Here is a 26,909-nt window from a genome sequence, read left to right on the forward strand (position 1 = left end):
GTGAAGTTACTGCAGATAAAATTATAATTTCTTTTTTACAGACGCCCAAACAGTTTTGGTGAGGATATTTTTACACTGTCGGTCAAAAATTGAATTTTTAAATCATTTATAAAGAAGGTACGGTTTGAGAAATAACCAAACGAATTCAAATTATTTTTTGATTTTCTCTGTGCGGTTTATTTTGCGGCTCTGTCGCAAAAAAAAAACACGTTTTTCGACTTCGACGCATGTCTGCCCCGCACAGCTGATCTCAATCATCAGCGCTTGGTGGAACACAGAAATCATGTGGAACGGGCGGCCTAACCACTTGACATTAAATCTTAATAACTCAAAAAAATAAATGCCCAACAAGACTAAAATATCTTAAACGTCTGTGAGAGCGGGAATAGGATGTGTGGCGGAGGGTTAGCCAAACTTGAGCATATAGATAGGCCCATAAACGTTCCGGATTTTTTTTATATTATTCGTCTTGTAATATTGCTAACTCCATACAGTTATATAGTTAACATAATGACGCTAAAATATTTTCCAGGAAAGCAATGGTGAAATCGTGAAAATTAATGTCCTACGTGACTAAAACACCGTATGCCACAGTACGTGACATAGTTGTGAATGGTGTTCAAGAAAGAAAAAGGGGTCTGAAAAAATCTACTTGACATGGACCATACCGGAATAGTGAGGCGGTCGATATATGATGCGTATTAAAAGAATATTGCTTTAACAATTGAAACTTTACATGAAGAGTTGCGTAGTGTTTTGACTGTTGCCAAGAGGCTTTGCGTCCGTTCGTACGAAGAATTGGTTTTTATTACATAACCACCAATAAGAGACAAGTTTTGATGGAATCAAGAAGAATTTTGGAGTGGAAGAAAAGATATTAGAGAGAAATACAAGAAATTCGTGCTAAAAACGTCCTCATCATATATTTGGATGAGACCTTTTTTGATAGCCCTGATACCATTAAGAAAGGAAGTTCTTATGACGGGAACGTTTGATAAGAAGTATAATGTGGACATATTGGCCATGTAGCGGATATTCAAAGTTGTCCGTCTCCCACAATATCATTGCAATATCAATCCGATAGAAGTGATTTGGAGACAGCTGAAACCCAGTTTAAGAAGAAACCACACCTCCACCACCACACTACCACCTACCACACCACAGTAGAAAAATTTATGAAAATTTGCCAAAATTAAATAAATACCTGATTATGTAGTAAAAAGGGTATATCGTTCGGAGAACTCTATTAATCAAACGTCCCGTATGTTATCAGGACGAATTTCGACAATTTTCAAAGATCACCCCATCCAACTAAATCGTTTGACGTTTATTTAGTGTTTCATGACGTCCGCGGAATCGTAAATTCATTTGCTGTGGCGAATTAGATTTTATCGAAAGCTCTGTGTTATTTACCGTTCGTTTTAGCTGATTATTTTAAAGATCATCGCCATGTTTATATAAAGCAAGTCGACCCCTTGACGGATGCACGGGGAGGACGCTTTTAATTTTCGACGTTGCACGTTCAAAGTTCGTCGAGATCCCGGGCAAAAGATTAATTAGAGGGTAGTTTGAAGTAGCAACTCTCTAGACAACTCCTCAAAATAACTGATTTAATTAGAAGTTCTGGATTCGGGATAAGGAGCACTTTGTATCTTAGCGTATTAACTGACTGTAAGTGAATTTACGTCGTTATGTGTAATTTTTAGCGTCTGGCGTCGTGGATAACAAAATGGTGACGCGAAGTAAATTAAAATTTCAGAAAGTCCTTGCCCTAAAGTGCGCAAAGTATTTTTCTTGAAAAACTTGAAAAACCGAGTTAGTAAAAAGTAAGCGAACTAACCAAAACTGCAAAAGATGGAAAAAAAATCAAAAAAAATATTGAATTTTATCATTCGAGTTTTGGCAGTTTTGGAGTTACTTAAGCGTTTCGGTACTTATTGCCGAAAAAGCGGTGTTGCCGTAGCTCAGTTATTAATTGAAACAAAATTTTAAAATTAGAAAAAATTCGACATGCGCAATCCATATCAATAAAAATAAATAAACCATTGCATTAAAAATAACAAAATGATGACGTGTGGCTTTAAATATGGTAGATCTGACAACATTACCGTTAGTATTTTTGAATTCTGCATGTTCAAAAAACGCCCAGGCATTGAATTTGGATATATTTAGAGGGGTCGAACTAATAGGTGTTTTTTTTTTTCGATGTATAGAACTTTAAGTTGGCATTACTGTTCAAGATGGCGACCGATTTAACAGCTGTCAAGTGATTTATTCTCAGTTTGGTTTGGCAATTCATCATGAATAGACTCACGCCTGAACAACGCTTGTAAATAGTGCAATTTTATTTCGAAAATAATGTGGAATACGTAACGCGCACTACGTCCATTGTATCGTCGACAAAATGGTCCATCAGAGCAGTTAATTCGATTAACCATGGAACGTTTTCGCACCACGTTTACTCTTATTGATAACTCGCATCCCCAGAGACGCCGTACGGTGCATACAGAAGACGCTATTGCTGCTGTAGAGCGTAGCATTGAGGAAGACCCGAATAAGTCCATCCGCCATCGAGCACAGGAATTGGATCTGTGTCCATCCACTTTATGGAAGATTTTGCGGAAGGATCTTGGTTTATGTGCTAACAAAATCCAACTCGTGCAAGAATTGAAGCCAAACGATCATCAAGTAAGGCGTAGATTCGTCGAATGGGCTCAAAACGAGATTGCCGTTGGTCCCGATTTTCATAAGCGAATTTTGTTTAGCGATGAAGCGTACTTCTGGTTGAATGGCTACGTCAACAAACAAAACTGCCGCATTTGGGGTGAAGCTAATCCTCAAATGTATGTCGAAACACCGTTACATCCAGAAAAACTTACTGTTTGGTGCGCTTTATGGGCTGGTGGAATCATTGGTCCGTACTTCTTCAAAAACGATGATGGCCAGAACGTTACAGTCAATGGTGATCGGTATAGAGCTATGATTACTAACTCTTTAATTCCTGAATTGAATAACCAGATGTGGTTTCAACAAGGCGGCGCAACATGTCACACAGCTCGTGCCACAATTGATTTATTGAAAGACACGTTTGGTGACCGCCTAATTCACGTTTTGGACCTGTGAATTGGCCTCCAAGATCTTGTGATTTAACACTGCTGGACTACTTTCTGTGGGGTTATGTAAAGTCATTGGTCTATACGGTTAAGCCATAAACGCTTGACCACTTGGAAGACAACATTCACCGTGTTATTGCCGATATAGGGCCAGAAATGTTGGAGAAAGTTATCGAAAATTGGACGTCCAGATTAGACTACATCCGCGCCAGCCGTGGCGGTCATATTCCAAAAATCATATTTAAAATGTAATGCCACAAGATTATCTTTCGGATAAATAAAATTCCTGTCAATCGAATAATCCATCGTTGCAACTTAAAGTTCTAGACATCGAAAAAAAACACCCCTTAGAGCGAATCGGTATCATAACATGTTTAGGTGAAACGACCATTATTTATTTATATATTTATGTATTTATACAAATAAGGCTACTCAACACACTGCTTGGAGTAGCGGGAATTAGGAACAATAAAAATAATTACAAAATTCAGTAGAAGTGAGAAAAAAATAACGCCAACAGCAAATCTCAGTAAAATTGTCTGCACAATATCCACAAACCCCGATGGCACTTGATACATCCGCACCCCACTTTTTCATGATTTTCTTGACATCAAAATAAGTGATGTTAAAATATTTGAACTGAAAAATATCTACCCGTGTTTCCACGTTATGATATCGGTTTAATGATAATAGTGTTAAAACCTTAAAGCCTTAAACGATAGCACTTAGGCTACAGCAAATTGTATTCCGATTGCCTCATATTATTAATAATGGTTATTAATTAAGGCGTAACCAATTGCTAGTTACTTATTGAGAGAACGGTTTCGATTATAACATATTTTAACTGAAACCGAGAGTGGAACAATAGAAACAATTGTTCGTCTGTGTTTCCTGACCTTAGTCTTCAGATTGCTCCAATTTCGCTTCAATATTGAAATGGCTGAACAAAAGAACTTACAATCACAGAACAAACAACTGCTTCTAAAACAAGTGTACGTTGGGCAAGGGTGTCTGACTGGGATATTTAAATGTTCACCTACTATGATCTCGTACCCACCATAGGTTTAGAAGGTAATATAGTGTCCAAAATACGTGAATTTTCTTGGATAACCTGTAAATGAAAATAATTTTGTGTTTTCGCTGTGGAACCTGCATAAATGGCTCCATTTAAGCAATCAATTTTCTGCTGGCCTCGTTGTTAAGTCGGACTTTTTCAATCTCTTTTCTCTAAATATTGCTTATGTGATATGATTTTTTTAAAAAGAATGAATCATATATAAAACAAGAAATGAAATAGATTCGACTCCTATTTAAGAAAATTTCATATTTAGAGAGTAACATTAACAACAGAGAGAAGTGTTCCACTCTCACCACTCCACACAGGTTTCCCTCACGCCGGGAAAAGGACGTTCCCGGGAAAGAGTCGATAATATACGGCTCGTTCACCAAACGCGGCAAAGGCTTAATTAACGACTGGCAAAATTGGTTTCGTTAACTCGCCGCGTCTGCCGAAATAATTAAATAGAACAATCGACTCTAGCGGGTGCCGCCGCCCTGCGGGTCTGGTCTGGAGAGAGACGCAGCCTCCGCACTCCTCTTCCACCATACTGACACGACGATTAGTTATAAACCGGTCGGAAGTTGGCAACTTTGGGCAACTGTTTTCCCACTCGAGATTAAGCGACCTGCCACGCCGGGACCCTGTAAAATTAGCGGCGTCCAATTTCATATTTCAAAGTCCCCCCCTTTCCACAATACCGCGGCTCTATATCCGAGCTAATTGGAAATTAAGCAAAATTCGTACGAGACCCAAACATCATCCATCAGAAAAATTAAGCTGTCCATTGGCAAGTAATTGGTACCATTTACATGGCCAAAACGATGAAGCCTATCTTGGCGATATGCAAAAGTTATTGAGCAATTTCCATTAATCGCATTCACGCCCACCTTCTCATAAACCAGATTTAATAACCGTTTCCCCCACTCATATCATGGCTCCCCTATACAAAACATCGCTCATCGGCTCCAGGAATGCGTTCGATCCTATATATACGTTATTCAAATATGCGATAAAGGCAGAGATTGATTTATTCGAAAAAGCTGATTTATGTGCGTACGAATCCCACCCGAACAGTTCCCCCGCAAAAACGCACAGGGTGTTTTTGAGCGTTGCAGTTTTACCATTCACATTTTGATTTCCTTCAGAGAAAAATCTTTTTCAAACCGATTCAGCTGTACCCGTTATACACCGGTATAGTTCATTTATTGACGTCAAGATGGGGTGTAATGGTGCGTAAATTCATTCGTTATAAAAAAAAAGAGAAAAAGTTACTATTTTTTCCCCTTTTATTTTGATTATTTTTGTAGTTCCTTGCAGCACCTATGTTCCATTGAAGTGACTAACTATAAAAATGTATTTGTTTTTTTTTTTTGCTAAAATGTGTATAAATGTATTTTTGTAACCTCTCTTTCACAGTGATACAATCAAGTTAATGTAAATTAATTCATAAAATGTTTTCAGTTAGGGTGTTTAGTTTAGTCTAGCTTTGCTAGATCTCGCCACCCTCGTATCTTAGACTGTTTTATTTCTTACTGGTTATAGATATATAAATAAAGACCTGTTATTATTACTAATATGATTATTATTATTATTATTATTATTTTTTTTTTTTCCGAGGGATAACGCTGGGAATCTTACATCAGCCAAACACCAGCTCTAGCGTGCTGACTGTCCCACATAATGGGAAGACCCCGACGGGGATGCGCACCCGTCGGGAGTGCCGGATTCTTACCGGCTAAACCCAGCAAACCCTTCGTCTTCACCACCTAGCTGGGAACTGTTGATCACATTACTTCCGGCTAGGGGGCGTGTCTGTGCCACGTGGCGTTCGTATCTGTCGTTCCTGTATTTCTCCGTGCAGTATCAGTCAACACGTCACGTGTTGTCTCGTTAGTCTTCTAGGCAGCCGTCTGCCTTCTTTCTTAATAGTATGTCCCTTATGAACTTGTCCACAAGGTCCCAGTTTTCCGTTGTCGACGTCATCAGGTCAATCACGTTGTCTAGCGTAATCGGTTCAGTTAAAATCTCGAGTCTTTGTCTATCGTGAGCAGTCGAAAAACGTATGTTCCGCGTTGTCAGTTTCTCCGCAGTACTTTTTCAATCATGCCCACTTGATGAAGAATAGAAGCAAAGGCACCTAATTAATATTCAGTTTTAATAAAAATGTATTTACTTATCTCGGTTTTTCCTTCCTGTGAGCTTATTTCTTAACGGATTTTGAAAATTTTGGTGTCAAAATGTTGCAAAAAAAGTATCTTATCCAAAAAAAAATTATAGTTCATTACATTAAATGCTATTTGCAATTAGACAAGTAAAGAAAAGTTTTATTGACAATTTTTCCCGTGACCATGTGACCCGGTAAATAGTATTTATAATGGTCACAACCTCCTAGACACAATTTTCAAAAATCAAATAAAAAAAAACCAAAAAAAGAGCAAAACCATCCAAAAACGCAAAAAAATGCACTTTCAGCCTATATTATTAACCCTGAAGCAGTTTAAAAGTTATAGAGTGTTCCCACTTTCTTGTGTCACCCGGTATCAACGTAAGTTCTGAAATGCTTTGTTTCCAAAATAAGGGGTATAAAATACTTTTTAAGAAAACGGCTTTTGTAACAGACAATGCAGCAGCCATTTCCATCATTTTCTTTAACGTTAATTTCTTAAATATTTACGAAATGGTCCAAAAAAATAAGGTTCATAAAAATACGTTTTGTCAATTTTTAATGGTTTTTAGTTTTTCACTAGATGACGTACTTTCAGTGGCTAATTCAAAATAAAACACAAAAACACACTTCACAAATTTCATCTAATTACTTAGCAAATCAGCCCTTAGCGAAAATATTGACACCAACATAAAACAACATTTCAGTAGTATTTGAAGCATTTGTCGGTAGTATTTTCCGAAAAAGTGCCTAAATCTCATTAAGAAAATCGAGCCAAGTGTGCGAAGGATCAAGCTCCGCTGTCCAGAAATGTAGTGTGTTTCAATTTCAGGGTGTATCAATTCACGGATGGAAAAATGTAATGACAATATATATTCCGGGATATCATCCTCGTTTGTTGAACTCCGACTGGAATCCTGCAGACGTTTCGCCAAGATCTCACTTGGCATTGTCAATGCCATTATATTTACCAATATATATTACCACTTTTCACTTGAACGATTTGTTTTCAATATCACAGAGTGTCAAAATTATCTTCTTAAAATGCATATTTATGAATATCTCCGGTGTATTTTGAGATATCTTTTTGAAGTTTGGTACATATCACACTTTTATCTAAACACAGTTGGAGTATGATTTTTAGTAAACAACTCAAAGACGTCATTAGGTAGTTTGTTAATTGAAGGAAGCATTACATACAATTAATGCTTTGAAAATCTTAGGTTGAATTAAAGCAAAAGTTACAATTAATGTAATTCATAAAGACATTAATAGATATGTATTTTAAAAATTCAACTTTGAATAACTGTATCTTTAAAACATTGAAATTGAAAAAAGAGCCAAAAGAATATATCGTTAATGGATTGATCTACATTTCTATAACACTCTGTATAACAATGAGTTAAGATAAGATAAGCGAAAGATACCGATTTTTAAGTGTAAAATTTTTTGAAGCGAGTTTTTTGCGCCAATTTTGTGGCATAGTCCTCTAAATATGCTATGCAAATTATCTGTTCGATTAATCCCTGTATTCTCGAAAAACATCGAAAACTCGACGCTCACTGATACCGAAAATTAAAACGTGAAAACTATTTCGATGCGAGCCTTTGTTCGGGATTATTAATTTCAGTTAACAGTTTGCGATGTCACAACGAAACAGCAGCAGGCGCAGTTAAACGGGATTTATGCGCAAAATAGAAATTATCACCGTCGCGGGAGAGGTCGAGTTTCGAAGCAAAATTCGAATCAATTTAAACAGATATATAGGCTGTCCCAAAATCAGTAGACCAACAGCATATTCTACGTCCAAAATAAACCATAGTTTTAAATATAAAATCACATGCTCTAACAGAAATGGACCTGAAAATGGTTTTTTTTTATTAATATTTCCGAAACGGGTTGAGATTCTACAATTATAAATGTCAAATTGTGGTTAAGGGCGTAACAAAAACTGCAATAACTTTTTCTGGATTACCTTTTAGACTTTTTTCTTATGAAATCGGAACAGTTATGTCTTTTTACCGGAAAAAGGTACACTTAGTTGATATCGCCAGAATGGACCACTTTAGGGACAAATTTATTTCAAAAATACCCTGTTTAACATGTCCATCTTACGTATTTAAAATTAAAAAGTAGGCCTTGAACGTGGATTGATGGCCTTGTTATTTCTTGATTTTCATTTGAAGGCTCGCTAGCAGACGATTGTTAGGAAAAATAAATTAACAACTAGTAATTTTAATTTATAATTCGGTATTGAATTACTAACAATAAAAATCACTAATTTCACTAGGTTTTCAAACACATTTTGAGATGCACGAATAATCTTGAATCAATTGTTCCTAATTCAATTTCCAGCAACATTAGTAACTCTTCTGGACTATCTACTTGTATGGCACAGATAATAATAACTTACTTAGTTTAAGGCAGGTGACCGAGCTGGAAAATTTACTGGAAAATCTCGAGCTATCCACTTGGTTTGCAAAATTTTCACCTCACCAGTTTCATACACCCTGTCTGAAGTGAGCAGGTGCTCCATTCTGCTGAAGTAATACCTCCCAACGATTAAGTACTTAAATAAGCGTTAGTTTTCACATATAACCTATGAGACCTGCCAAAAATTGATAGAAAACCTATGTTGAAATTTGGTTCACAACCCTCGGATGCTCATGATTCCAGAAATGCGCGCCCTAAGCGTTAGAAGCTTAATCTCTTGAAAAAGTTGTTCAAAATATCTTCAGGGTTGCAAATCCAAAACTCTAAACGATTTGGAAAGTTTTCGGGTCATAAATTCTGTACTTCTATACAATGGTAAGGATGCATTCCTTGCGTTTCGATCATTCTAAGATAGACATTCATTCACCTACGTTACAAAAATGGAAAATAATAGCGGAACTTTCTCATTTTATTGTTGTAAATAAAAAACAATTGTTTCAGGAATATTGGTGATACGCTAATGCTTCCACGTTCTACTAGATTTCTACGTATGTTAGAAAAGCCGTCATTCGTACTCCTGTACAGTGTTACAATTTTCTTTGAAAATGAACAACTCTTATTTTTAAAATTTTTAAGTATATATCTAACTAATTTAAAACTACCAAAAATTCAATATAATATTATGCTCATTTAACTTAATTTTAATAGTAACTTTATATTTTTAAAACCAATCCGGTGTATGCTCAATTCAAGTCAAATAAATAAATAAAATTTTAAAATGAAGCGATGAATGTTTAATTTGAATTACCTACAATTTTAATTGAAAAATTTGAAATACTAACGAAACATTTCATTTTGTTAAAAGAAAACTTTAGATATTGAGATTTTGCCATTTTTATTTCAAACCGACATAGTCTTGAGTTTATGTAAAGCTTACCTATGTTCTAAGTGAGCTCAACCTATTTGAACCAAGCATTTTGTTTTTTGCGTGTAGATACTTCTGCAGATATTATTTTTGCTCGCAGCAAACGTTTCTGTTTACTACTGTATACTATTGCCCTCTCGGTCCTCGAACCTTACACCGCGAATAATAAATGAGTCTACAAAGACGAACGCCCCCCCCCCAACTCGAACGGCTCGCACCACACGCATTTTTCCGCCGACCATGTAGTCACCTTTTACACGCACAAAAAAGTACATTAAAATTAACGACCGACACAGAAGTCGCCGGTGGGAGAAAAGTTCGGAATAATGACGCAAATGTCGAGAAAAAAACCGCGACGTAATTAATGACAGCAACCTTGGACCGAGGATATATCCTACCGACTGCGCCGAAACGGGGACACGCGCGTCAATATGCAAACGCCGTAGCCACGATGAAACTTGATAACGGTTAGTTTGATACGAAATTAGGGGTTTTCGTTATTGGGGATAATTTAAATTCGACGCACTCCCATTTCGATCAGTGAGATCTCGGAAAACAAACGAGACACGAGCTGCAGCTACTGTTTTTTAACTACTCTAGAAACACGAAGATTACATACTTCATTCATTTTTAGGTTATTTTCGGGCCTTATGGACTGTACTCTTCTTTCAACATTGAATTTCAGAATTAATTATAATCCGCAATTATTTTATGTTCCGTCTAGTAATACTAACTATGGTTTGAACAGCACGCAAAAACAAATTTCTCTGTGTGTACCAAAATTTCAATTCTCAAGATGAACCTGCCTATAATCCGCGAGTTCAACATTATGGGCCACTCATCGGATTCGCATATACCCTGCGTGAACGTCTCGAGATTAGATTGACCCGGAATAATATGTACCCGCTCCCCTCCGCCGCAGCCCTCCGAGCCGACGATTTGTAATTTGGTTAGACGAGAGCGCACGGCAAACACGAAGAAGAAGAAGAAGTAATATAAAATGTTTTACTACTTAATCCGAATTTCCTCGGGGCGAGGGCGGCGATCTCCAACACCCCTGCGCCATCACAGTAAATTGCAATAAAACTAACGCGGCACTTCGCCTAGCGGCTTAAGTAAAACGGCGCGCCGCGACGCCTGAACGTTTTTCCGAGAATACGAATTTTGTTCCTGGTCGTTCGATGAACAATTCGCCCCACCACCTACGCCTTTGCCGCCCCACCCTATTCGACAAAACTCAGCTTTACCATAATGGGCGCAGTCGGTAGGATCGTCGCACAATGTAATGTTAAAAAAACGCAGTCCAGGACGGTGCGATAATACCTAAGAACATTTTCAGCAAACGACACGATCGGCTTAGCTCTTTTGATAATAAAATTTTATCCCATAGTAAGCAAGTTTTTTTTTTAGTTTAGTAAATAAATACAAGAAAAGGAAAAACTACGCGGCTCGCGATCAGATATCGAACAGAGCGAATTAAAACGATCGGGTTTAAGAGATCGGCGCCCTCGTCGGCGATACTTTTAAAAACTTTCAGAAGTTCGTGACTGCACCGACGTCGACGCGAAGTCACGCGACGACCATCGAAACCGACACTCGGTTGGGAAAAACATTTTCTTAGCGACGCTATGGGGTTTGTTTACTCACGTTTCGAAAGTCGATTACTTGAGTGACTAGAGTGCCATCCGATCTCTGGAACTCCAGGGTCACAGTGTCTTCGGTGGCGTTGGCGGATATGGTTTCTTGAACAACGTCGCCGCCCTGTAACAAACATCGTATCTTAGCATGATACTCCGATATGGCATTATGCGGTCGTCGTTTTATGCTTTGAGGAGAACAACTAGACATCAGGGGCGGTCCACAAGCGTGTAAAAGTTTCTGAAACGTGACTGCATCTAGATGCCAGAAAATGTTGTTACATCATTTTAAATCTGTTAAATGATCGGTAATTGGAAAACATAATTTCGACAACTATTCGAATCTCGAGGAATCCGAAACGTTTTCAACTTAAAAGGCTCAATTTTCTCTCTCACCTTATCCGTTCAAGTCTCTTAAGTCCGCTATAAAGGATAACGTTCCCCGCGTTAAAAAAAAAAACACACTCCGAGAGGAACTTTCACGAATTTAGGGAATGGGCACGTCCCTCTGGCCCCCAACTACGATACAAGTGGATAAAAGTTTGTCGATGATCGCGTCTAGTGCCGATATTAGGACGGAGCCCCCAATATAGGTCGCCTCCGAACCCGGAAAAAGTAATTTTAAGTTTTTTGATTGTTATATATATACGATCCGCCATCCCAATAAAAAGAATGAGATATACGCCGCCAAGCTTTATGGCCGTTTCGGAGCTTAAAGGCTTTTAATACGGAAATAGTTCGAGTCGACTTTCTGACTCCGACAAATTCTAGAGACAGCGATCGAACGCGTTCGCCACGTAATTATACGGGGGGTTTTTGAAAATTTGAGTTGATCAAAGCATTTCCTAGCGTCCCAAAACTTCTACTAAACCGCTTAGTTTAAGCGTTACAAATAAACAAGATAGCAATTGGGGAAAAAACTCTTTTCACTTGTTTAATCCTATAATGAAATAATAATGAAGGAACTCTCGCACAACTTTGACGTTCATGACACTCACCGGCACGTTATCTCACTCGCTCATCTATTGACGCTGGCGCTCTCGTCTTTTGCGGTGCCGCCGGAGGATGTTTATCGGAGTACAAAACGTAAACAATACCGAGCCAACAATGATTATCGTAGTTGGAACTTTAAATAAGCACAGACCTCCCCTCGGAATATCGAGGAAATAGGAGAGAAGTTTGCCGCAGTTTGAACGCAAACAGGAATCATATTTCCTACGGGGTCTCGGTATCGCACAAGTTTAAACGCAAAGTAAACACAACGATATCGTTTTCCGCCAGATGTCATCCAATGCGTAATAATGGCATTTATAGACGCGGCATACGGTCAGGACGTTTTCCGCCAGCGGTTCGACGGTGACAGTAAATTTTGATTGTACTCAAAACTACGTTTCGTTTATTTTCTACATGTTGCAAGTTCTCGTTGGATTATTGGCCTGTTAAATTGGTCGGGCCCCGAAAAGAGCCCTTGAGCGTTTTGCGGAACTGAATGAATAAAGCTCTTCCAAGACGTGGAAGAAACAGAGACTCTGTCCCGCTGAAATTAAATTTAAGCCGATCCGGGTCGGGGGATGTTGGGAGTGGAGGGGCACAGGAGCGACCAGATAGACGATAGACGGCACCTAATTGCTTTTTCCGGCGCGGAAATTGTGCCACAGGTGTATCGGCCTGGAGTCGTTTGCATTTCGAAGGAGGAGGAAGGCAGGAGGCAGAGTGAAACGAACATCGAAATTTCGAAATAAAATGGGGTCAAATCCACACGCACCCCTAAACTGAAATAATCACATATTTCACGCCCTACATCATCACATCACTAGACATGTTGTCATTTGTTCTACTGTGAAATACACTTTTAGTAGCGTCTCGTATAATATCAGTATCGTTAAACGGGAGATCGGGGTAAATTTATGACGCAAACTCGGTCCGAAACAATATTAAAAGACAATTTAGGGTCTTAATTAAAGAAAACGAGCCAACGGGAATATATAAAGCGTCATTAAGACGGAAATTTCGCAAATTGCTTGCGCAAAAACAACCGTTTTTGAATTAAAAGACGTGCTCTGAGTTGTTTAGGCGTTTTCACAGTCCAGTGACGCACACAGAGGCAATTTATAAATTAAAATAAAATTATCAGTTTGGCACGAGTGTTTCAAATTTGACACATAAAAAAATGTAAAACGCTAATGTCCGACTAGAGATTTAAAACAATTCCTGCCAAAAGCTAGGTTCGAAAATATTTAGTTTCCAAGTATAAAAAAAGCGTTTTGTGCGGAAATCCCTCCGTCATAGGCTACACGCCTGCAATTAAGCTGATGGAATTTAGTTTCATCATTTTCTTCAGTGTTAATTTCTTAGAACTAAGGATGATCAAAGGGACCGTAAAATAAATGTTCAGAAAACTACGTTGGTACATGGACAAAACTATTCGTTAGGATATCTCACAATTTTAATGTAGTTGAAGAAGAACTATCCTTTAAAGGATCAAAAAATGTTTTAAAATATTTATCATTTTTCGAATCCCTGAGTGAAATGAAAACATTTCAAAGGATGTGTTTTTTATTTATTTTGCAAAAATAAATATTTTAAGAAAAGCTAACTTTTGAATCAATTTCAATTCAAGTGGTAAAACATCCATAAAATTCCAAAAAAGTTGTGAACTGATTGCAAATGATCATAACGATCTGAGAATAAAAACAAATATACGAGTATCTAATGCGGGTCGCGCCACTTCGGGTCACGCATCCAAATATGGCCCAGTCAGTAAACCTAATTTTCACGTGCGGACCGCCGATTAATCAAAATACGACGGAAAAACACCTTATCAGCAGTTTATAAAATTCCAAAAAGGCAACCTAGAATTATTTGGATTATTTCAATTTCAATAACGTATAGACGTACACGTATACACGACAAAAAATCGTTATTACCCTAATAATGCTATTAACGATTAGGTATGTTTCGTCCAAAAAATCAAACCGGGATAGGGTAGTAGTAAGGAAATTGCGTACTATATAATTATAGAAATAATGATTTGAATATGATTTAACTCTATTATCCACGAATAGAAATAATGTTTTTACGTTATTTCAAGTTTTTTATAATTATTTTCCACTCCACGTACATTATTAACACATTCTCTCCAACGGTTCTCTGGTATTAATTCACACTGACTTTTAATTACATCAATTGCATGGTCGGACATTTTTGAGATTATATTATTGCGTTTTTGTTTTTAAATTCGGCTCATATCATTTCTATTGGATGCAACTCGCAGTGATAAGGAGGTAAACGATGTATTAGAGGATCTTTCTATGACTTGGTCAACGAAATGAGATTTAACACACAATTTGGTTGTTAAAACTTCAACTAGTTGGTTTTTGGTATAATAATCTTTAAAACACACTAAGCAACTCTTGCAATAGCTCTTTTTTAGGATTAGGATGTCTGGCGGGATAGTTGGAACAGAGACTTTTTTACCCAATTTTCAAAAAGTTCGCTTGTCATGGCCTGATGGTGATCTAATGAGCAGTCTTTAATATTTTTTGCTGAAAGTAGCAAAGAGATTGGCACCCAACCTTCCTTCAAGCAAAAGTGTAAGATGAATATTAAAAATTCAGTTCAATGAAGAATTTTGCCACTCTTGAATGCAACTTGTCTTGCCAATATTTTGAAATCTAAATAGAATTCTGTGCAAAAATCGCCGCAATCTTTCACGACTGCTAGTAAATCGACCATTTTCTTTTAATTTTTGTTGCAATGATTCAAGTGCTGGATCTGATTACTCTCATACATCGCATAAACTCCCTTGCGAATCCAGTATGCACCACCAGGGAGCCGACGCAAAGTCGATCTTGGAATGCCAGTTGACTCCACTGTCCTCCCAATGGCAGTTCCCATGCCCTCTGACGTTTTTGAAAAAATGTTGGAATAAAAAATATAAATCATTAGCGGATTTGTTTATATGCTATGTTCTAAATTTTACCTTCATATACTCGTAGAACGATTGTTTTGCTGCACATAATCAAATGACATTTTCTTTTTCATGCGTTACTCCATCATCGAAATTTTCTTCAACCCACGGTCTAAATATAACAAAGAATGACTGTAACACCACCAATGGAAAAGCGGAAATGATTTTAAAATTTCTAAGGTGTCGATACTACTAAAATAAAAATAACTCCCTCTAGCGATAAACGCCTGAAAATCGGCTTTTTGTTGGTTTATTGAAGGGCCTTCCGTTTATGATAGACCAGGCAAGTCATGTAACATTTAAAGGGTAGCCAGCGTATTTTATCATAATGTAACCGTAGAAATTAAAGTTCCGGTAAAGTTCGCCGGACGATATACCGTTTTTACAACCTCTTATGGGTTTGGCTTCGGAATGAGCTTAAGACCCGCCTGTTGTAAAGCAAAAGGAACCATTCTTATCAGCACGTGTACCACAAACCAGGGCTGTACTTAAAATGTTATAGATATTAATTCATATTAGTGTACTTTCTATAAATCTTCCTAAAGCAGTCCCTGATTTCCAATTGAAGGCTTTAACATAATGATTCTAAAATATTTTCCTAGGAAAGCAATACAAAATCCTTTGTAGGTAAAATTGAAAAAAATAAAATAAAGTTCTTGGAAGTTGTCCGTCTTCCACCATATCCCTGCAATTTAATAAAAAACAACAAGAAATTTTGGTTTGGGACAATAGAATTAATTAGAAGTGAAATAGAAAAAATATCTGCTTCTAGTTGGAAAAAATGTGTAGAACATGTCATTGATGAAGAAAATTTTTACAGAAGTCAACTAATGTCAGAATTAATGTATGGGACGAATCCAGTGACGATAGTGATTATTTTGATGTAGATTTTTTTCTATAAATATTCTAACATTGTTTTATAGCTTACCCCTTCATTTATATTTATAATAAACATTTTAAAGTGATAATAGATTTTTTACTGCATAGACTAGTAATAATCGAGGAATCTCGCCGATGAAACTAAACACAAATCCGTCAGCATTCAGCATTTGTATGCACGAAGTGCAGAAGTAAGGTTCTGGAACATCATTGTGGAATTGAGAATCTATTTATCAAGGGTCGCAAACCCCTTTAGAAATTGTTCTTTATCGGAAGAGAAGGTTTGACAAGCTTTAATAGGAAATGCATGTAGCATCATCATACCTTAAAAAGAGCGACCAATCTTAAACAGCTTTGTGGTTTACGGAATAGTTACAAAGTATAAATGATGTTAATTATAAACAGAAAATGTTCACTAGTTTTGAAAGTTTCAGTATCAATCGTATATCAATTTGGAATGTACCCGTATTAAAATTATATCGGGTTATGAAATTAATGAAGATAACAAGCTTGTAAGGAAAAGTTATTTATGTACGGTAAGTATTAACGTCAATTTATGAGTTTTAATACCTAGAATGGGAGACGTGTTTTACGAGGTTAGACGAACGTTACAGGCCATCCAATTTTTGACAGCAAATAAGTTATCGGTCGGTGACTTCTCTAGTTTTGGTAAATAATTTGTAAGGTTGATAACTGAAGATTTTCGTGCGTTTTCAAATCATTTTTCAAAGGTGTCTGCTGTCATGTTTTCGTGGTAGTCAACCTTTGCTTCTTTGATATTTTTTGCAGAAAGCAACAAAGCGTTATCTACTCAAACATCTTCAAAGCCCGCATGTAGTATGTTAATTTGTTTGGCCCGCGAACCTGGCAATTTCTTGAATTTCACTGAAATATCTTGTCCTCCACTCCAAATTTCTTCTTGATTCCATCAAAATTTGTCTTTTATTGATGGTTTTGTAATAAAAACCAAGTCTTCGTACGAACGCACCAAACTCTCTTGGCTACACTCAATGTTTACTAAATTTCATCTAAAGTTTTCATTGTTAAAATGCATATATATCAACCGTCTCATTATTGTGCATGTCAAATAGACTTTTTGGGACCCCACGCTCTTTCCGTGTTTTTCGTTCTTCGACACCATTCACAACTATGTCACCTACTGTATTTTTTAGTCATCTCGGACGTTAATTTTATGGCTTCACTTTGCCCAGATATCGTCACTAATATGCATTAATATAACAGTTTCATCAAAAATTTCCCTACTCTTAAAATACCAACAGTCGGTACGCCACAGTTCTGGTCGGCCAACATCTTATAATACGGCTCTGGCTTGGGGTGCACGTGCTGAAAAGAATGCTCCCTTCCGCTTTAGAACATGCAGGTCTTAAACTCATTCCGAAGTCAAAACCATAAAAGGTTATAAAAACGGTATATCGTCCGGCGAACTTTACCGGAACTTTAATTTCTACGGTTACCCATTAAGAACAATAAGTTATAGACATGCTAATCTCTTAAAAAGGTAAAATTGCAAGCCTTCTCTAACAGCGACACAATGTGAAGCCCCGAGTGAAGAAACCTTGAAAACCACAGGCCGAATTAAACGAATTTATTTTTCCGATTCGCCCTTCCTTCTGAGCGCTCGCCGACATGGGGTGGCATGTGGGGGGTGGGGGGCTACTCAAACGGAGATTGAATTACTGTATCGATTCGGACTATACGTGGAGGCGGCCGGAAGTGATTGCGGAACGCGGACCGTGGGGTCGGGGCGCGGGGGGCAGTTCGTCAATACGCGCGATAGATATAACCCCGCCACCCGCCGACCCACCATGGCGAATAATACGAGTGAGTGAGGTCGGCGCGGCGATTTTTATCCTCGAAGAACCCGCGCAATTAATTATCCCCCCTGGTGGTTAAAATTAACCTAATTGCGGGGGGCCTTTTATGTCCGAGCCATTCTCCTCCCCCCATTGAAGCAAAATACGACGGTATTTATCAAGCACGTCGAGCCACGTTGCATTGATCGTGATAAAATGAGGGGAGGGTGGGCGAGACCTCCACCCCCGCATTGTTTTGTTTCGCGTGAATGCGATTTCAATAATCTGAATAATGTATTGGGCGGCACACCGCTGACGTCCCTCGCGCCCCCCACCCGCCGGCCCCCGGACGGGTCCAATACGTTAATTTTCCTAACGCGGGTAATTGAATAATCAGTCGCCGGTTTTTGGATTGATTAAAACGTTCGTCCTGGTTGTTTCTGTATGTAATGAACGGCATGGCAATTATATCTACAGGAAATTAGTTCGTGGCACTATCGACGGTGGCACCGCCCCGTGAAGTGCTATTGTGAAGACACCGACGGTCTATGATTTATAGGTTCTATTTTATGAGGTGAGCGTAGCATTTTGGGACTCAACATGTTCAAGTATTGATTGATAAAAACAATTAACCATGTTATTCGTGAACACAGCAAACAACAACGAAGACCAAAACGCTCGGAATTATTTGCAATCGATTAATCACTTTCGGGGTGGTAAGTATGACTATAACATCAGCCCAAATATCAATCTCACCTGCGCGAGCGGTAATTCAGTTACCCGGCACACCCTGCTAGATAACTGACGAGGCCCTGGCGACCGAGTCACAGCGGTATAACCGTTATTAAGGACCAGAATTAAGGAAATGTCTTTCCCAGATTGTGTTGAAGGTAACGGGATAACACAACACTTCACCTTTTTCCCAGGATCACTATCTCATTCAATCAATATACAATATGGCTGCCCAGTATGATACTGCAGTTTTAAGTACTGCTCTGAATTCATTGAGAAAACAAGAATTAATAGACATAATAATGCATCGAAGTGTGCCAGATAGTGTGAATAATCAACTCGTTACAAGGTACGTCAATTATCTTAAGGATAAGCTCCCGAATAATATCGAAAATGATGAATTCCACGACAGCGTGGATAACCTAACCTCACAGTCATGTGTTTCTACTAATTGCATGCACAAAACGGAGTTAAACACTGTAACAATGCGAAAGGACTATCTAGAAAAATTAGTCTTTCATTTGGAGAAGAGGGTGTCGGAACTGGAAGAACTGATATCATGTTTAAAAGAAATAAAAAAGTATGAAGATATCCCAAATCCCATAACATCGGCACCATCTAGTAACGAGAACCCGAACCAAAATATAAATTCAAATATCGATAACAAGATATCTACAGCCAAGCCAACAAATCAGACCGGGCAGACAAAAATACGCCACGAGACCTTCGCTGCAGCCACAACATCGAATCCCGATAGACAGGCAAAAAACAAAAACAGTAATATAGCACAAAAAAATACTGGTATCTCCAACGGCGTTTCCGAGACTCGTGCCGGACAACAAAAACTGCAGACGGGCGTGAATAATAATAAACAATTTAAAAGAAATGGCTATAAGAGTAGAGCAGTAATAGGGTCGAATTCGACGGCTTCTGAGCTCCGAGGGGTTGGAAAGAAAGGTTATTTGCACCTCTTCAGGATGCCTCCCAATACGGAAGCAGAAAATATTCTTGACCACTTGAAGAAAACTGCTCCCCTAATCAAGTTCGAATGCGTACCTCACAATTGCACAGAAAAAGCTTCGTCATTCAAACTATCAATTCCAATAGAATATGTAACTGACGTATACAATCCCAAAATATGGCCAAAGGGTTCCCTAGTGCAACGTTTTAGATTCCCAAGGCGTGGAAATTTTCACCAGATAGAAACAACGGAAAAATCCAAGTAACTGAGATCGACCTCTCATTAATACACTTGAATGTACAATCCCTTAACAATAAAACAAATATGATTGACATGTTCACACAAGAACATGAGCCAATTTTTCTGTGCTTTACGGAGCATTGGGTGACTGGAGCACAAACTGATGTATCACTACAAAATTACACGGTTTGCTCAATATTTAAACGTCTACCTCATATACACGGGGGTAGCATAATATTCATTAATAATAGCGTCGTCCACGACTACTCAGATATTGTAGAGATTAAGCAATTTTCGGTCGAACAGGTGTTCGAATGTTGCGCAGCTAGTTATAGGGACAAATTATGTATTATATGTGTGTATAGGCCACCCTTAGGAGACTATGATTTATTTATAAATCAGCTCGAAGAGGTCTTGCAGTTCTCTGCCACAAAATTTAAAATAACTCTGCTTTGCGGGGATTTGAATCTCAATAGTAATAAAAAGGATCTTAAAATAATGAAATTATTCGACTTGTTCGATTCATTTGGTCTGTGTTCTCTTGTAAATTCACCCACAAGGAAACAGACCACGAATACTGGACGGATAAGCTCAACAACAATTGATTATATCGTTACAAACCTTCAAGACTCTACTTTAACGCAAATTAATTTGGGGATATCAGATCACCTATCTCAAAAATTAACTTTTAAATACTACCTAAACAACACAATTTGTAACACAGCACAGAATCTTGAACAAAGAATTGTCTCCGACAGTAGCATTGCTGAATTCCGCAGCTATTTTTCAAAGGAAACCTTATTTCTTACAGGGTGTACGAATATTGATGAGCTATTTGATGTTTTTTGGGAATACCTGATATGGTGTTTTGAAGTATCACATCCCAAGAGAAAATTTCCGAATAAAAACACGAAACATAAAACTTCTATACCATTTTCAGAAAAACTTAAAAGCGACTTTAGTAAATTGAAAGACTTAAACTGGAGTCGAAAAAATTCTAATAATGTAACGGTACACAAAAACTATAAAATGCTAAAAAATCTAGTAAACAAACAGATTGCCGAAGAAAAGAAGGCCTTTTTTTTTGGTTTAATAAATCTTTCTGACAATAAAAATAAAAAATTGTGGGAACTAGTTAACGATAAGTTGGGTAAAAAAAATATTAAAAATCGTATAAAAATCCGTGTCAATAATGCCATTGCCACTGACGATAAAATAATAGCGAATGAGTTCGGACATTTTTTTGCCACTCATGTACAATTGAAAGTTAATTCTATATTCAGTAAAAACGATACCGGTACTTTTCCACCCATCAGGGAGAAGAGTATGTTTTTCATGCCGTATACCGTGGGAGAAGTAGTGTCCTTAATTGACTCATTAAAAAACAAACAATCTTTGGGAATTGACGAAATACCTATACGACTTATTAAAGCATGTAGCGATGTCCTGGCCCCATATTTAACTATGATTATTAATTCTTCTGTTTTATTAGGGCAATTCCCCTCGGCGCTAAAAAATTCTAAAATGGTTCCTGTGCTTAAGAAAGGGGATTCAACAGACATAAAGAATTACAGACCAATAACAATCGCAAGTTGTTTTTCCAAAGTCCTAGAGAAAGCCATGTACAATCGAATGACACATTTCTTAGAGCAAGAAGATATAATAACAAATGTGCAACATGGATTCCGCGCTGGTCACTCTACGGAAACGGGGTCAAATGAACTTGTTCAGCATATTTATGATAAACTAGATATCGGAGAGACAGTAATCGGAGTTTTTTTCGATTTATCGCGCGCCTTTGACTCCTTAACCTTCAGTATAATGGCAAAGAAGCTGGAGTGCTTGGGAATCAGGGGGCCTATCAATGATTGGATCATATCGTATATGAATCATAGGAAAATAAGTGTCAAAATAAATGGAACGTACTAAGACCTTTGTAGCGTCAGCCTGGGCACGCCTCAGGGGGGAACTTTGGGTCCATTATTATTTCTTTTATATGTGAACGATTTGCCGGAATTTCTCAACAGTGACTGTCGTGTCTTTATGTACGCGGACGATACGTCCGTCTTTGTCTCTGGAAGAGATGCAGAAGTGCTGATGGATGATGTATCTCTTGTTGTCTCACAGTTTAATAACTTCTGTAGGCAAAATCATTTGATCGTGAATGTAGAAAAGACAGTCGTGGTTGAGTTTACTGGTCAGTACATTAAACCTTTAGCTGGCTTATCGATCAGTTTTGCTGGTTCGCCATTGGAAATAAATCAGACCACGAAGTTTCTTGGTTCTTATATTGATAGCTCCTTGAGATGGGACCGGGACATTGACAATGTCTGCAATAAACTAAATAAAACCTTTTTCGCAATATTAACAATTAAAGATTCATTTCTTGAGAAGGCACTAATAGCTTTTTACTACGCGTCAGCTTACTCTTCCATTTCACACAATATTGTCAACTGGGGACAAGCGAATGATGCTGAGAGAGTGTTTATACAGCAAAAAAGAATACTTAGGCTGATTTTTAAACTTCCTCCGAGGCAATCATGCAAAGAGACATTTCAACAGCTCAAAATATTAACAATGCCTTGTATATACCTATTTAAAATACTTTTGATCACACATAAAAATAAATATTCACATAGGAAGCATACTGATATCCACAGTTACAATACTCGCAACAGAGAACATCTGCTGAAGCCAAAACTCAACCATATGTTTTATAAAAAATCACTAAGTTACGCGGGACCATATTATTATAATTTGCTGTCTCCAAGCTTAAAAAATTTATCTATAAATCAATTTAAAAAACACATCAAGAGGCTCCTGACGGCCAATGCTTTCTACAGCCTGAAAGAATTTGAAGCGTACCTGAGAGCATCGTAAATAACGTCAAAAGTCTACCGAGATTTTTCTAATGTATACTCTCTTTTATTTTAAATTACATTAACTTGTTTGTCATGTTTGTTATATAAATATATACTCGTATTCGTTCTACATATTACTTAAGATTATGATATACATTGTTTTTACAATGAAACTTGTAATTTATTATTTGTATTTATTGACGAAACATCCATTGTATCACCTGGTTTTGTGAATAAATAATCTATCTATCTATCTATCATTATGGCAGAAACAAATAGAGAAATGAGCCTCAGTCCCGATCTAAGATGGTCCGAAGAATTTCAACATGGAACATAAACAGTTTATACGAAAAAGAAAAAATGCACAACCTTATGAAGGAATTCAGAATTTTAAAATTGAGTGTGAGGGGAGTGAGTAAAGTCCGATGGACTGGCTCTGGTCATATTACAAAGCACAACATCTCAATATACAACTCCTGCAGTGACCAATCGGATAAACACCATGGACATGGAGTTGCCATTGTACTTGATAGTAGCTACATTTTTGACTCTGTCGCAATTTCGGAAAGAGTAATGACCATCAAACTGGCAGCAACACCAATGAACGTGAATTTTATACAGGTCTACACACCCACATCATAAAAATTACTAGAAAGGAGGAAGTCACTCTGATTATGGGTGGCCAACTGCCGAATTTATTAATCGAGGTTTGTCAGGAAAGAGAACTTGTTGTGTCTAACACATAGTTCCAGCTCCCTCCTTGACGCTTATACACTTAGAGAGCACCTGGAGATAACCCAAGTCGAATAATTAGAAATTAGATTGACTTTTGGAACTAGATAAATAGAATCCCTACTAATCTGGATGCCGATATCTCGTCTGACCATAATCCGCTTATAGCTAATGTAAACCTTAAATTAGCTAAGATAAGTCTAGTGAAATTTCGTTTACCGCACTTGTTGCATAATATACTATTAATTCACCAATGTTTATGTCATTGCAATGCATTTCCGTGAGAAATGGACTTTACACACCGTTCTCCTTATCGGGCATGGATGGAGCAGTTGGGTCACGAACTTATTTGACACGAGCGGAGCGCAGAGGAACGAGTGACTTAAAATGTTTACCAAACGTGATGCATACTATACGTTTTCTATGACCTTTAGTTAGGTAGGGTATATTTTTGCAAAACAACATGAATGCATTCACTGCCATGACCATCAGAATTGACGAACGTCCGAATTCAAGCCGTGCGGTAATATCTCGGAAAACATCCGATTGCTCTCAAACCCGTGCGGTAAAATCCTGGATATGTCCGAAGTGGCTCGGATCCGTGGGAAGCAAAAACTGACGTGGTAAAATGACACTTCCCGAAGGTTAGATCGGTGAATAGTTATGTATTTTGCCAGTCTTCAGGTACATTTTTGCAAAACACCACGGATACATTTACTGACATGACCGTCAGAATTGGCAAACGTCAAAATTCAAGCCGTGAGTAATATTTCCGAAAACATCCTCCTTAACCCGTGTGGTAATATCCCGGAAATGTCCGAAGTAGCTCGCAGCCGTAGGTAACGAAACTGAAGTTACAGAATTTTACTTTTGTATCCCTACATTAATGCAGTAGTGAGTTTGAATTTCAACACTTACAGAAACCGATTCTAAAATCACCAGTTGAAAGTCGTTTTAGTGAAAAAAAATTATTATATAGTGTGTCTCAAACTTATGACGAAGGTGAAAGTCAGATTTTATTTTTTCACCTTTATAGCGACGGCGCAATGGTTATTACAAAAATGGGCCACGTTTCGAGTGATGTATGTGTAACTTTTAAACCATTAAAGGTTTGTTAAATGGAGTTAAAAGTTTTCTATTTAAATGCCCTAAAGTAAATTTTTTTAATTCCAATGCTGCAAAATATACAATAGTCGTAGGGCTCAAAATGAGATTTTCTTCGATGGTTACTTGTTTTTGTCTACAGGGTATCCAATTTTTAGACTATTACTATCAATATTGAAATTTTTATTGCACTTTTACTCGTATTAAATTCTTCATACAAAAATGAAACAAATTTTATAACTAGCACTTCGTGTCCTATTCTCGTTAAATATCTCAAAATATTCCGAGATTGAAGAAAACGATTTGCACTTTTCCATGTTAGCATTTTATGGAATAAAATGCATAAGAAAATGCTGCTTACTATTTGAGGAACTTGACACGAAAAATGGCCAAAATACAGTCGTTTTTACTTAAATTTTCGATGCTGGTTTTAGTAGTAATTCAAAATTGGGCCACCCTGTTGATAAAACAAATGATTTAAAAAAAAACTCATATCGAACCCTATAGAGGAACAGTGTAAGTTTTAGTTTGGGAGTTCTTTAACTGAACGATGACTTATTCACAAAGGATGTACGCAGTACTTTCACAAAAACCAAAAACTAGCAATAAAAAAAAAAGGAAAGACAAGGGTGAGCCAAAACTCGCATCGCTTGCCTATGGGCGTGTACCGACAGACTGGCCACCTGCCACCTGCACTTTGATCCGCGGTAATAACCGTTTTAACTTTTTTCTTCTATTATGTTTATTTTTGTTATTATTATTAAAACTCAACAAACTCTACAATTTTTGTATAACTTTTTCATTTGTAAAGTTTGGAATAACTGAGCGAGATAGGAAATACTAAAAATAATACCAAAATGTGTCTTAATCCACCTCTGATAATTTAATTTTGGTAGCTAATATACAATGTCTAAATATACAATTTTTTTAATCGTCACTATACCATCAATGGTTAAAAAGTTACCCTTACAATTACATTGAAAAAGTGACCACCATGTATTTTATAATCTATGCACCACAGCAAGGATATATCGTCAATCTGGCACAACCTTTTCAGCTCTTCAGAAACGAGTCCTGCTTTGGTTCGCTGCTTTTTCCCAGCAACAATTACGTTTTCTGCGTTATGGGGGCGACTTCCGACAGTCAGATCAAGAGTGTTATTTTAATCCTGGAAAAATGATAGGAGCGGATGCTATATCCAGCAATTCGAAGGTCTAGAGGCCAGGGTTATAATCGAACCGTCAGTCAGTCGGTTAAACGAAATCCATTAGCCTCAGTAATAATTCAACGTAAGAGTTCGGGGACAAACAGCAAAGTTCTCCTGCGGCAAAGCTAAGCAATTAAGCCAAATTTTCCCGAAGATTGGATCATAACTTTTTTGTATCCACTACAAGGTAAGCTATAAAAGAAAACCGATGAGGTAGTTCGAAAACTAAAACTACAAAACACGAAAAATCGCAAAAAATAGCACATTAAACATACTAGCTACTGTTCCTTCACACCCCTTCACAGCAGCCCGGGTGGTCCAGGAACTAGCAATAGAGTATTTTTACTATAATTAGATTTTGAAGATTTTGCTTTTTATAATAGCACAACAGGTAACATAAGCCAATTACAGAAAACGTAAAATATAAATCATATGACATATTTACAGGGGACCTAAAAACTAATCTTCAATCTACTTATAACTATAAAAAACTAAAACTTAAAACAATAAAAAAAATAAAGAAGAAGAAAGAAAATGATAAGCGTCTGGAGACTGTCATAATAAAAATCACAGTGCGATGATAGTTTGTTGAAGTTGATTGATGTCTCCCTTCCAGCCGCGGTACATAAAAACGTAATTATTCCAGAAGAAACGGACAATCCCGTAATGAACTAACTTGTAGAGGAATGATACAGATTGCAAGTCTCTGCGTAAACTCAGAGGCAGGACAGCGAATCTTCTCAGTAAGAGATTATAATCAACTCCCTTCTCAGGATAGGAAGCCTCCTCCCTGAACATACGTCAGCGATCTTCTCTGACTGTCATATCCAAACGTAACAGTTAAATAACAATTGAATAATAGCTGAGCCATAAAAATGCCTGCAATTTCTTTTCTTTTCTTCTTTTCTTTCTTTCTTCAAACCATTTTAGTAATGCAAGGTACAAAACAGAACGTCAGGTCGAATAAAATCCCCAGATCCTTTGCAGTGACAAGTCTAGTCGGGATAGTATCATCTATACTGTAATTAAAGAGTTTTTGTGTGGTGGTAAGAAACCACATTACACTTGCAGAAGTTA

At 37.4% G+C, this 26,909-nt stretch overlaps 1 protein-coding gene across 1 annotated transcript in view; it reads right to left on the reverse strand.

The window, feature by feature from the left end:
- LOC132704942 (out at first protein) overlaps positions 1-26,909 on the reverse strand; it is a 57,607-nt gene that overhangs the window by 18,070 nt on the left and 12,628 nt on the right. The window contains exon 2 of the mRNA XM_060675292.1: positions 11,343-11,456. Within this exon, the coding sequence (XP_060531275.1) occupies positions 11,343-11,456 (114 nt within the window). The remainder of the gene's footprint in view (positions 1-11,342; positions 11,457-26,909) is intronic.

Source organism: Cylas formicarius, unplaced genomic scaffold (assembly GCF_029955315.1).
Source record: "Cylas formicarius isolate icCylForm1 unplaced genomic scaffold, icCylForm1.1 PGA_scaffold_7__23_contigs__length_41026272, whole genome shotgun sequence".
Taxonomy (NCBI): Eukaryota; Metazoa; Arthropoda; class Insecta; order Coleoptera; family Brentidae; genus Cylas; species Cylas formicarius.